General features: G+C 36.2%; 2 protein-coding genes across 5 annotated transcripts in view; both read left to right on the top strand.

The window, feature by feature from the left end:
- The window catches only part of tax1bp1b (Tax1 (human T-cell leukemia virus type I) binding protein 1b), a 1,153,251-nt gene that overhangs the window by 665,754 nt on the left and 474,443 nt on the right, over window positions 1-13,054 (top strand). The gene's annotated exons all lie outside the window — the stretch shown is intronic.
- creb5b (cAMP responsive element binding protein 5b) overlaps window positions 1-13,054 on the top strand; it is a 403,670-nt gene that overhangs the window by 142,961 nt on the left and 247,655 nt on the right. For all 4 annotated transcript variants that reach the window (XM_051935766.1, XM_028818224.2, XM_028818226.2 and 1 more), the window contains one exon: window positions 339-493. In XM_051935766.1, coding sequence (XP_051791726.1) covers window positions 339-493 — 155 coding nt within the window. The remainder of the gene's footprint in view (window positions 1-338; window positions 494-13,054) is intronic.

The following is a 13,054-nucleotide window of genomic DNA, read 5'->3' as shown; positions in this document are numbered from 1 at the left end:
CTGAATGTTTTGATTGACCTATGTCGGCAGCACTAGGAGCAAGGCAGAAGCCAGCTCTGGACAGGATGGAACTTCATTGCAGGAAGTCCTAAATGTGCTTTTAAAGAATTCTCCTGATTATATCTTCCCATTTTTTTGAAAGAGTGTTTCCAAGAAAATGCCTCTGTCAAGTGTCAAACTCATTCGTCTCATGTTCGTCTCCTGCTAGTAAACTATTTACTCATTATTTTTTTTAATAATAGAAACAAACATTATGTTTTTTCTTATTTCTACCCCTTCCCTTGTAGTAAATGCACAGGTTGTAGTATTTCTCACCTTTTGCCCCTTCACTTTTTTAGAATATTTCATTGCACACTTCTGTTGGACCATCATCACATCAGCCACCCCACTCAAGATTATCAACCCAAGACGGCATAGTGATTCAACAAGCCATGCCATCACCCCAGTCCAGCTCAGTAATCACTCAAGCACCTTCCACCAACCGACAGATTGGGTAAGTTGAGCAATCTGCTGCTACTTTTTCTTAAAGAACCTGATATTAGGAAGAATGATTTTTTTCCTCTTTTATAATTTTGTGCATTGTTCAGCTTTATATGTTTTTCAGTCTATTTCTTAAAATGCTTTTTTCTAATTCCAGAACAGGGTTATTTAACTAGTGCAATTCAGAATGTCTGTTTATGGCCCCAAAGCCTAGATAATACTATGTATCAAGTAAAAGGAAAGACAATACAAAATGTGGTATGATAACAGTGAATAAAAAGAATGGCATCTGCATATGTTTGAATGACTGTCACGTATTACTGAGTTACTGCTGATTGCTGTTTATTGGTTCCATTGTGCTTCATTCATTACATTGGTAAGATGACGATTATTAGAGATGCTTAACATATACTCACAGAAGCTGTACATATACATTCATACATATTATATATAATGCTTGCAGGCTGTGAATGGCAATACCTGTCAAAAATAATGAACAAAAACATTGTACAATTAAATGTGAATTACTTAGATTTGTAACGGACTAAGCTGACTTGGTAAAGTGCCCAGTTGTGCCCTTGTTGCATCAACCTTTTTAGTTGTTTGACTGATGGGGTGTGACTAGCAGACTTGCCTTTGGCAATCCCTTAAATGGTGAACCATTTAAATTTTCTCCTTAGTTCCCATCAAAGCCATTCTTTAAAAGTTTATAAAACTGTGAAATTTATAGAATGAATACACTCTTTTATTTTCATTCACTAACCTTTAAGTACAAAAAATATTCCTTTGACATCAGTATTACTGCTTTGTTTGATTTTTCTTCTTAGCTGTCTTTATGAAAAAACGTTCAGTTTCATCTTTCAGAGTCACCTTCAATCAGTAATAAGAAATATGATAATACACATGTAACTGTACAGATGTAATGAAGCAAATTATACATGTTAACGTTATCTGTAACTGTGTATGTTTGGGTATTTAAAATGTAGATTTTCTTGGGTGTTTGCATGTAACTAACTAAAAAGGATTGTTAAAGTTTATTATTATATTAAGTGTCATTTAGATGTTGGTATGCTTGATTACACTTAAGCTTACAATACTCTCCTTCTCTGGTTCCATTTACAGTATTGATATTACTGTAATTGCTTAACATCTTTTATGTTGCTTTATTGTTTAAGTGCTATTTTTTTTTACAAATGGCCGAACAGCCACTCAGGCAGCAGCCTGATGAAAATATTTTTATAAAATAAAGTTATTTCTTTATTTATTCTGAAATGGACAACTGGCATTGAATCTGAAATTCTGAATGAAACAAAAAAAAAAAGAGACAAGGACTACACTTGGTCTGACTCTCAGACAGGTCTCATCCCAAGTGACCTGATCTCAAACTCAAAAGGCAGGCTTACTAGCCTGCAACGGCACAAAATGGGGCTTAGTATTTTTAATATCAAAAAATTTTAAGGTAATCAGTAACGACTTTCTAGTGAAAAATAATTGTAAACCTCTGGCCTTTAGAACAAAAATTAAACAAAATGGTTAAACAATGGAAAAATTTGCTAAAATAAGACAAAAAGATTTGTTGACAAGGCACCTCAGAGATTCCGTAGATAAGAATAGATAAGTGATCGTTCATCAAAATGAGTGCAGAGTAGGAGGTAAAGATTGGTGGGCAGGTAATAATTTTCTTGGTTAGTAAAATTAAAATTGGCAGGTGTGTTTTGTGTAAATGGAGCAAAAGAAGAACTGATTTGGCGAAGATGTATTCTGTGATGGACCTTCAGAGAATAAGATCAGAAGAGAAGCCAAAGAAGTGGTGGAAGATGATATGATAAGGATAGGTCTCATTGCTTATAAGGCTGCATAAATGTACACATAAAGTCTTTCTTTGGTGTAAAATGTTGTACTTCACTATATTATTTGATAATTATAAGCCTAATAACATCTTTTGCAAAATATGGTTAGGATGGAATTACATCTTGTTCATACTAACACAAAAGAATTTGAAAAACATCTTTTTTGTTTGTTTGTTTTGGTCTTCCATCCAAATGGAGTTTTTGACCAGTCAAAACATATCATTTGGAAAACACTCTCCAAGGAGTTGTAAGAAAAGACATAAAACCACGTGAAAGAATTGGGGATCCACTCTGTATACTTGAAAATGCAGGTGTGAAAATTTGTCTTTACATACAGGAGACCAAAACAGAACTGCAGAAATGAAACAAAATGGCTGTCATATATAATCTGAAAACAGGAAGTGATGTAATGGTAAAATGGCATCTTTGGACCAGAAATGACATTAGGAGTAGGTGGGTTCTTGGGACTGGAACAGGAAGTATTGTTAGGTTGTCTTCTGGCGTCAGAAGTGGTGTTAGGTTGACAGTTCATCGGTTGTTCTGCAGGAGAAGAGGAGAAAGAGAGGACAGTGCCAACCCCTGGTCTGGCAGGCACATGTACTTATTTGAGCCCATGAACTGCTTCCAAATCGCACGTGTGTGACAGTGTGTAAATTTGACAACGTTGGGCTTGTGTATCAGTGTAGATGAGGAAAATGGAGTTTTTCGAAATTTCTAATGTGAAATTGTCATGTGATCAGACACTGACTCCCATTGTTTTGATAATTCCCTTTGTGATCGCATCTTTAATGTAAGGTTTGCCCTTGCCTTATTTTTTTGCATTAGCTATCAGATACTGTGCCTTTAACCACTCATATTTTTTATAATATTTATTTTATCAGGGTTCCCAGACTATGTTTTTGGTGACCTTATACTCACACTTACAGCATTTTGATTTGCTTTGAGTTTGCTTCATAAGGAAACAGTCTGCCAGATAGACAAGCTGTGCATGCTTGATAGGCAAGTTTTACACATTTTTCTTGTTTCAGTGTGGATCAGCAACTTTTACAAAATGATCTTAAAACACTAGAGTGAATGAAAAACATTTGAAATGAAAATGGTGTTTTCAGATTTAACCAAGTTAGTGTGGACTAACAGCAAGTATGTCAAATTATACAAAAAGAAACATATTCTGGTTCGGCCACATCATACATTCAATCAAAGGATGAAAGAACATCAGCTTAGATCTTATTTTCTTAAATTTGAACGAGTTGGAATCCATTAAAAAGTAGCCATTTTCAATTTTTTATGTTTTGTATGTAACAACATAGCTACAGTATGAATAACAACTTTATTTACCTTTTCTGTGGTGCTTAGAAAATACAAAATAAGTGAAAATTGGTATGCAATCATCACTTTTTAAATGGCTCAAACTAATGGGTGTCCCTGACTACCAGGAGACAGGACACAACAGACACTGAAGCAAGCATACATTAAGAAGTAACTATTTTCAGGATTTCTTTTTTGCATTTTTCATGTAACAAGGTCTCTACAGTGTGAAAAAAAAATTTGTTTATGTTTTTGTCCTGCTTAAAAAAATCACAAAATGAAAATCTGCATATAAGTATCAATTTTTAAAGGGGTACTGAGTAAAGAATATGATTGCTTTTAGAATGTATGATAAGTGAAAATGAAATCTCACTTTATGCTGAGAAAACCCTTTTTGAATAATTAAAATATCTTTATTTGTTCAGGAGATACAGTTAGGTCCATAAATATTTGGACAGAGACAACGTTTTTCTAATTTTGGTTCTGTACATTACCACAATGAATTTTAAATGAATCAACTCAGATGCAGCTGAAGTGTAGACTTTCAGCTTTAATTCAGTGGGGTGAACAAAATGATTGCATAAAAATGTGAGGCAACTAAAGCATTTTTTTAACACAATCCCTTCATTTCAGGGGTTCAAAAGTAATTGGACAAATTAAATAACTGGAAATAAAATGTTCATTTCTAATACTTGGTTGAAAACCCTTTGCTGGCAATGACAGCCTGAAGTCTTGAACTCATGGACATCACCAGATGCGGGGTTTCCTCCTTTTTAATGCTCTGCCAGGCCTTTACTGCAGCGGCCTTCAGTTGCTGTTTGTTTGTGGGCCTTTCTGTCTGAAATTTAGTCTTCAACAAGTGAAATGCATGCTCAGTTGGGTTAAGATCAGGTGACTGACTTGGCCATTCAAGAATTTTCCACTTCTTTGCTTTAGTAAACTCCTGCGATGCTTTGGATGTATGTTTTGAGTCATTGTCCATCTGTATCATGAAACGCCGCCCAATCAATTTGACTGCATTTAGCTGGATTTGAGCAGACAGTATGTCTCTGAACACCTCAGAATTCATTCAGCTGCTTCTGTCCTGTGTCACATCATCAATAAACACTAGTGTCCCAGTGCCACTGGCAGCCATGCACGCCAAAGCCATCACACTGCCTCCACCATGTTTTACAGATGATGTGGTATGCTTTGGATAATGAGCTGTTCCACGCCTTCTCCATACTTTTTTCTTGCCATCATTCTGGTAGAGGTTGATCTTGGTTTCAGGTTAGGTCTTGGTTAGATGTTCTTTAGCAAAGTCCAATCTAGCCTTTCTATTCTTGAGGCTTATGAGTGGCTTACTTTCATGCAGTCTTCTCTTTATGGTAGACTTAGATATCGATAAGCCTACCCCCTGGAGAGTGTTGTTCACTTGGTTGGCTATTGTGAAGGGGTTTCTCTTCACCATGGAAATGATTCTGTGATCATCCACCACTGTTGTCTTCCGTGGATGTCCAGGTCTTTCTGCGTTGCTGAGTTCACCAGTGCTTGCTTTCCTTCTCAAGATGTACCAAACTGTAGATTTTGCCACTCATAATATTGTAGCAATTTCTCGGATGGGTTTTTTCTGTTTTCGCAGCTTAAGGATGGCTTCTTTCACCTGCATGGAGAGCTCCTTTGACTGCATGTTGTCTGTTCACAGCAAAATCTTCCACATGCAAGCACCACACCTCAAATCAACTCCAGGCCTTTTATCTGCTTAATTGATAATGACATCACGACGGACTTGCCCACACCTGCCCATGAAATAGCCTTTGAGTCAATTGTCCAATTACTTTTGAGCCCCAGAAATGAAGGGATTGTGTTAAAAAATGCTTTAGTTGCCTCACATTTTTATGCAATCGTTTTGTTCACCCCACTGAATTAAAGCTGAAAGTCTGCACTTCAACTGCATCTGAGTTGTTTCATTTAAAATTCATTGTGGTAATGTACAGAACCAAAATTAGAAAAAAGTTGTCTTTGTCCAAATATTTATGGACCTAACTGTATTTCACATCTTGCAAAGGATCCCTAAAGTTAAAAATTGTGACAGCCACCATCTTTAAAGTGGATTATTAGGGAGCCGAGGAGGAGAAAAAAATCTTAAATTATTTTTGGCCATCACTTAAGGATATAAATAAACAAAGTTACATTTTTTAAAACTATTTAGCAGACTGTCTTCTGAATTGGGTGAATCGTAATGGAATTGGCAGGCATATGCTTGAAGTACCTAGTCATTTTAGGACCACACAAAGCCCCCCCGAGTTCAGAGACATTAGGAGCTGCATGAGGTGTTCTAGTCTAGTGTCTCTATACCTAAGAAAATAGCATTGGTTCCTGACCTCTTAAACTGTTAGTAACTTAAATACTGTTCGTGTCAGTGGGAAAAAGAGGCTAGTATTCTGAAAGAGAGAGAATTGGAAAGTATAGGGGAGAGTTTTTTGGCGTTCATTCACTTTACTTCAAAAGACCGAGCTATCCTGTGAGACAAAAATAATAATTTCCTGCTTAAGAAAGTATAGTGAGGCACCTGTTGTCTTGTTCTTGGGTACTGTGTATTCTCGATGACATTATGCAGCCAATGCAAGTTATATTTTGCTTACTTTTATTAATACATTTCAGACTTCTTGATATAGTTCTAGGCGTGAAGAAAAGCCCTGATGCACTGTGTATCATTAATTCATGTATACAGACAGACATACACACATGACCCCACATGGAAGTGTTCATTCGTTCGTTTTGTGAATCTGCATATTCTAGTATAAAATCATGGCACACACATACATATCAAATTTAGTTTCACTCAGTTTTCAGAACAGAAATGACATTTCATTGGTAATGTTTTGAAGTCTCACTTACAAGAGAAGAACTAAGACTTCAGTGTGACACTGAAGTATGATATTCCCATCATGAGCCATTTACCGATCTCGTACCAGCCTGGGACACATGTCTAATAGATGTTTGTTGGAGCTCCAGCATGGAACTAGCATTGGTTCTTGCCTGAATAGCAGCTCTGTTTGCTTTCTGCTTATAATCTGTATTTATTAAAATGCTCATTAGTAGTATTTATTCTGTGTCCACGTAGTAATACCTAAATGTGTGAAAAGAGTCCTTATCTCATCTTCATACCAGTGATCATTTCTGTAAGGAGAAAGACAGTGGATTAGAAGACAAAGGACAGTTTTCATGAACACTGTAAAGTCACCCCTATCAACATGCATTCCATCTTTATGCATAGTCTATTGCCTATATATATATATATATATATATATATATATATATATATATTGTGGGGGAAGGTAGTTTTGCATTCTTCTGCTTCAATTTGTATCTGATTCTGTAATTAATTAATTTTTTACACTGCCAGGTGTAAAAGAGGCAAGCAGGTGTGTGCCTCTGGGAGAGAAGCCAGCGAGAGCAGACAACTGAGAGAAGAACCAATAAAGAACATCTAAATTGACAGTAGGTACCTGAACAAAGGTACCAGAGAATGCTCCTTACATAGTAAAGCCATTTATTTGGAGTGACTTGATGGTGTGTTGAGGACCACTGCTGCCTAACTGTGGCATGGTCTTTTTATGTTTGTGTGTTTTTTTCTTCATTTGCTTCAGTCTTCTCAGCCAGTTCCAATATATTCTGTTAGATTAACCTATTAACCTTCTGTGTATGGGTTACCATTTTCATGTTTACCTTCTGATTAACTGGCTTGCTTATTTTTAGGACTTTTGCTATCTATTCATTACTAGGGTATTCTGTGCATCCTCTTGGTCCAAATGGGATAGCATCTATGAATAATCCAAAGGAAATGATATAAATAACCTTTTCACATATTTATTATTTTTGAACTACCAGCCTGAAGTTGTAAGATATTATAGAAAAGCATATTCCTCAATCCTCTCACTTAACCTATACAAGAGCTACCAGTAATAGTCATCTGTTTTTATTTTTTTAGTTATTCCCAAACCTATTTGAACCAATTCAGAGTCATGGAGGCTAAAGCCTATCCTGCAAGCATTGACAAAAAGGTAGAGCCCAATCCTGGACATAGCACAGAGCCATTACAAGGTCAATACCCACATTCAGATATTTTGAAATTGCAAATTTATATAATACATACACATTTTTGGTAAATCCATAGTACCTAGTGGACAACCCAGGATCATAAGGAGAGAACATGCTAGGGCTGTCAAATTATACACAAATTCGGGATCAAATGCTCATATTAAAAATAACTACATAATAAATATTGAATATATTCCAATATAGGATAAAAACTTTGTGCTACTTTAAGTATGTTTCTGTTTAATGTGCCTTTGCATGCTTCTTTATTATTAATATTTTTTCTTTTTTTCTTAAAATGTGTATGCAAAGTATACAGCACTTGTGACTATTGCACTGACTCAGCCTTGGAAAATAGAGCCCTTCAAAAAAATGTTGTGCCGTGAAAGTGACAGGATCAAAAAGATAAGAGTAACCAGAACATTTCACATAACTGTAATGTATATGTGAACTTCACTCAAAATCGCTTATTATTATGTTAAATGTATGTGTTATTTTAATCCCCTGTACCCTGCCCCCTCCTGCACCACTCCACTCTGCTATGTAGCTCTCTAGTCCTTGGGTCCAAAACATATAAAATCATTGATCCACTTTATGTTTTATAAAAGTTGAGGCCCTGTGAGTTTATTCGTGGATCAGAAATGGAGCTACTGAATGTACTAAATGCTATATTGTAATGTTCTTTACATTTTTATCTCTCATATTTTTTTATTTGGCAAACACTTACATTAACAGCAACTTAAAAATTCTGCTACTAAGTAAAAACAAATTCACAGAAAATTTTTTAACAAATAACAAAAAGTGTAGGTTTTAAAAAAAAAAAAAAAAGCTTGTGTGGAGCAGCCTAATTTCATAAGTTTGTAAAGCAGGTGCTGCAGCGAGTGTCCATTGGTCAAAGAATAACATAGAGGTGTAAACTAAATGGGATTCTTTCTCCCCTTTACCTATTTATCAAACATATAATATGAGTAACCTTAATACAGTACCTCTATTCCACCATGCCTTTGTTCTAGAACTTATGTGTCAAGAAAGGAGCCTCCAAAAGCCATATTTTGGCTGAGGAGCTAAGTGTGCTTTTGTGACACTAAAAATACTCTTTAAAGTGGCAATTTTAAAGCCGTTACAGTAATAAAAGAAAAATAAAAAATATGGCAGTTGTTTCCCATTATGTTTAACTAGGGGGTTCCGCCCCCTGCTCGCTTCGCTTGCCAACCCCTGGTGTTGGGTAAGCCGAAGTAAATTGATGTATGTATGAGATATATTGGAGTGTAAAGGTGTAGATGACGAACAAAGGAAGTAAAGAAACCATAGCATGGCACATTAGAAAAATTTATTGGAATATTTCTTTATACACAACATTTGTAGTAAAGATGTTGTGTTGTCCTTGAATGAGTTTTCCTTGGTATGGAGTATCTACAACTTTAACTTTAATGTCAGATGAACGCCGAACTCTTAAGAAGGCTACATAAAGTTGTCCATGTCCAAATACAGGCTCAGAGAGGTATATGCCAACTCTGTCCATGGTTTGTCCTTGGGATTTGTTGATTGTCATGGCAAATGCAGGTTTAATGGGAAAATGGTGTCATTTTTAAGTGTAAAAGGTAATTCCAGGTCAGAACTTGTAAGGTCAACTCTAGGAATCAAAACAGTATTGTTAGAATGTGATCCTGTAAGTACTTTTGCTTCAATAACATTGTCTGTCATGGTGTTGATGACTAAACGTGTACCGTTACATAAACCTTGTGTAGTATTAAGGTTTCTTAATAGCATGACTATTGTCCCGATTTTAAGGTTAAGATTGTGTTGTGGTAATCCGGCTGGGTTAATAGTGTTTAAATATTCTAAGGGGAAATTAAGATGCTCATTCTCGTCTTCAGAATCAACATTGTCAGTACTTAGAAAGAGGCGGCTTTCTCCAGGAAGTAACGCAATGACCTGGTTATTTATGCGATCAACGTCAATATTCTTTGGATAATATAGCCCGTTGTGTCAATAGTGGTATCTGGTCTAATGTGATCGCCGTTCCTAACACATACGTCACTAAGTCGTCGCAGATAAAGGCTTGAGGGATCTGAATAATATCTATATGCACTTACTGTTAATACGGAGCGTTTTCTGTCGTTGTACTGTTAGTAATGCATCACTGTAATGTGATTCACATATGCTGTGTAGTTTGGACGTGTGAGGATGCCGTATGTTTAATCCGGAGCGTTCGTTTATTCTTATTACCCATCTGGTGTCGAGCCTGTGTTTTCTGTGGTTGTACTATTAATATTGTATTACTGTAATGTGATTCACATATGTTGTGTTGCACTTACTGTTAAAATCACTTATTTACGTTAGTTGAGCTCTTTCGTTTCTGAGCCATGGGTACTTCCCTTGCGGTGTATAGGCGCATGTGCCCTCCATACTATCTCGGGTGTGACTATGCTGTGCTTTGTGGACGTTTGGGGACTCCGTACTTTGTCTGGTTTGACTGTGGGGCGGGACGCCGAAGCCTCTTCTGTTTGTGTTTTCCGTGAGTACATGGAGCCGTGACCGTGTGTCCATCAGTTATACGTTGTTTACCGTTAGTAATATGGATATTTGCACTTACTGTTAATACGGAACGTTTTCTCTGGTTGTACTGTTAGTAATGCAACACTGTAATGTGATTCACATATGCTGTGTAGTTTGGATGTGTGAGGATGCCGTATGTTTAATACGGAGCGTTCGTTTATTCTTATTACCCATCTGGTGTCGAGCCTGTGTTTTCTGTGGTTGTACTGTTAATATTGTATTACTGTAATGTGATTCACATATGTTGTAGAGTCCGGATATTTGGGGCTTTTGTACCATCTCGGGTTTTTGCTTGCGGTGTTTTAGACGCGCGTGGACCATACTGTAATGTGCTTAATATTGTATTACTGTAATGTGATTCACATATGTTGTGGAGTCCGGATCTGTGTGGTTTCTATACTATCTCGTGTTTATGCTTGCGGTGTGTTAGAAGTGCGTGGACCATGCTGTGTAGTGTGGACGTTTAGTTCAGAAGCGCGTTGTAGGCGCCTGCGCCTTTCGTACTTTCCTGCGCCTTCCGTACTATCTTTGTGGACCTGTGGGGCCTCCGTAGCCTCTTCCGTTTGACTCTGGGGTGCAGCGCAGAATCCTCTTTTTTGTGTGGCTGTGTCGTTAGTCGTTAGCTATGGGCGCGTTGTTGCTTCATTTCTCATTCATGTTAGTTGAGCTCTTTCGTTTTTGGGCCGTGACTCTTTTGTTTGCATTGGATCAGACCTCGCTTGCGGTTTATGAGACGCGCTCTATGTCTCATGGTCCCATCGCCGTGTACCTGCGTCCATGCCTTCCGGTTTACCATTCTCAGTTAGTAATATGGATTAGAAAGGAAGCCACCTTTTGTTTGCCACAATGAACGCTAAACAATTTTAATATAAAACAGCAACAAATTAGTGCTCTCAGGTTCAAAGAGTGGAATGGAACAAGATCTGGAACAAAATGATAACTTTGCTACACTTGAGAAGTGTTTAAAGTCTGTTATTTGTAAACTCCTTAATCATAAAGCAGAGCAATGCGGTAGAAAAATCTTTCTGTTTTATAAATGACTATACAAGTAAACAGTTAAAAATGATAAAAATGTTGACTGTGAAAGTGATGTGCAAAACAGATGCAAAATAAAGAAGTATTGCAACATAGCATTTCTGGACGGAATTAGTTCAAGTTAAAAAAAGTTGTTTTACAATTGAATGTTACCATTTGCCTTCAGAAAAGATTATTTTCTTATTTGATTTAAATTATATTCAAATACTTTGTGATACTGGTTTTGACAGCCCTAGAACATACACACTCCACACAGAGACGAACCGGGCATGCCACCATTCTGCCCTTCACTCATGATTAATGCAATTTTATGCAATAGAGAACAGAAGCCTATCCTAACAGGGACTGGCGCAAAGGAGAAATCAAACCTAGACAGGAAATCAATTCATCATAGCGCACATTTATCCTCATTCATCCAGTCTGGGCCAGTTTAAAGTTATCTCTGAACATAACACTCTAATATGTGTGATACTGGTGGAGAATCAGAAAGAAAAAACCTATGTAGATGTTGTGAGAATATGCAAACAGTTATGTTCCCAGTTTTTTGGAACTGTACGGCTGCAGGTGAGTCACTTAGTAATGAATGATCCACTTCTATTCAGAAGTGAAATATTTGCTATAAACCTGTTGATAGTGGTTTATATATTTCTCAAATAGTAATTATAAAAAAATAATAATATATCAAATAATCATCAGAGACTTAAATTTAATGTTGCGGGCTGACACAGGATGTCAGTCTCTACACTTTTATTTAAGTAATATAACTTGTGTATACATTCATGCCACTGCTTTTCATATGATGATTTCCTATTGTCTCTCAATTTATTTTAACTTTTTATGTATAAATCTAAAGAATTTAAATTGCAGCAAATTGACAAATGGCAATACTGCTGGACTTATCTCTGCACCTTCTAAACAGCACAACAGCTTGTTTTAGGAAGAATAAAGAAGGATTGTGCAGCATATAATTCTTCAATACAATGTTCACATATCATTGTTTGGTGGGAGGGTTACAAAAATAAACACAAATAAAACAGAAGTCTTTTCCAGCAGTTTGTTTTCTGTCTTCAGCTTCTTGTAGTAGCAGCACTGTAAGTTTTGTTTTAAATGGACCAGCTGTGTAAAAATAGACAACTATATTATGTGTCTTTCAGCTGAGGGGTAAAAAGGAATCATTATGTGCAGAATTTACATTTGCTTGTATTCTTACCCAAACAATAACTGTTAATTCTGCAACAATGACCATTACTTAAAAACATGCAAGTCATTATTTAAGAGGATATCTTTGACCTCATTGACACAACATAAACAGTTACAGGGTACCCAGCTACTGAAAATAATAGGCATTCACAAGGTATTAAATTTTAAATTCAGATATATATAAGAATACCCTCTTGAATTATACTGACATGTGCATTTTCAAGCTATTGTGAAATGAAAACATTATGTTGCATAGTAAAAGTAGTTTAGTTAACAAAATATATGACGTAACATTAAACAAGGTTTCAAAGCAGCCAAACACTCTATAGGTGCTTCATTACCTTTAATAAAATCATCTAATTATGAATTTTAATAATTATTAGGTACAGTAATGTATAAACCCACAATTTTAATAAGTATTAGGTACAGTAATTTATTAACCCAGTCACTTTGTTGTTGTTTTTTTTTAAACTGACAGCTAAAGGGCTAACAGCTGAAGGGCTAGCTTGTTCGGACTACAAGTTGAGCCCAGTCATTTTCTA

The sequence above is a fragment of the Erpetoichthys calabaricus genome, chromosome 13 (assembly GCF_900747795.2).
Source record: "Erpetoichthys calabaricus chromosome 13, fErpCal1.3, whole genome shotgun sequence".
NCBI classification, from domain to species: Eukaryota; Metazoa; Chordata; class Cladistia; order Polypteriformes; family Polypteridae; genus Erpetoichthys; species Erpetoichthys calabaricus.
This window is presented reverse-complemented; position numbering and strand designations above follow the sequence as displayed.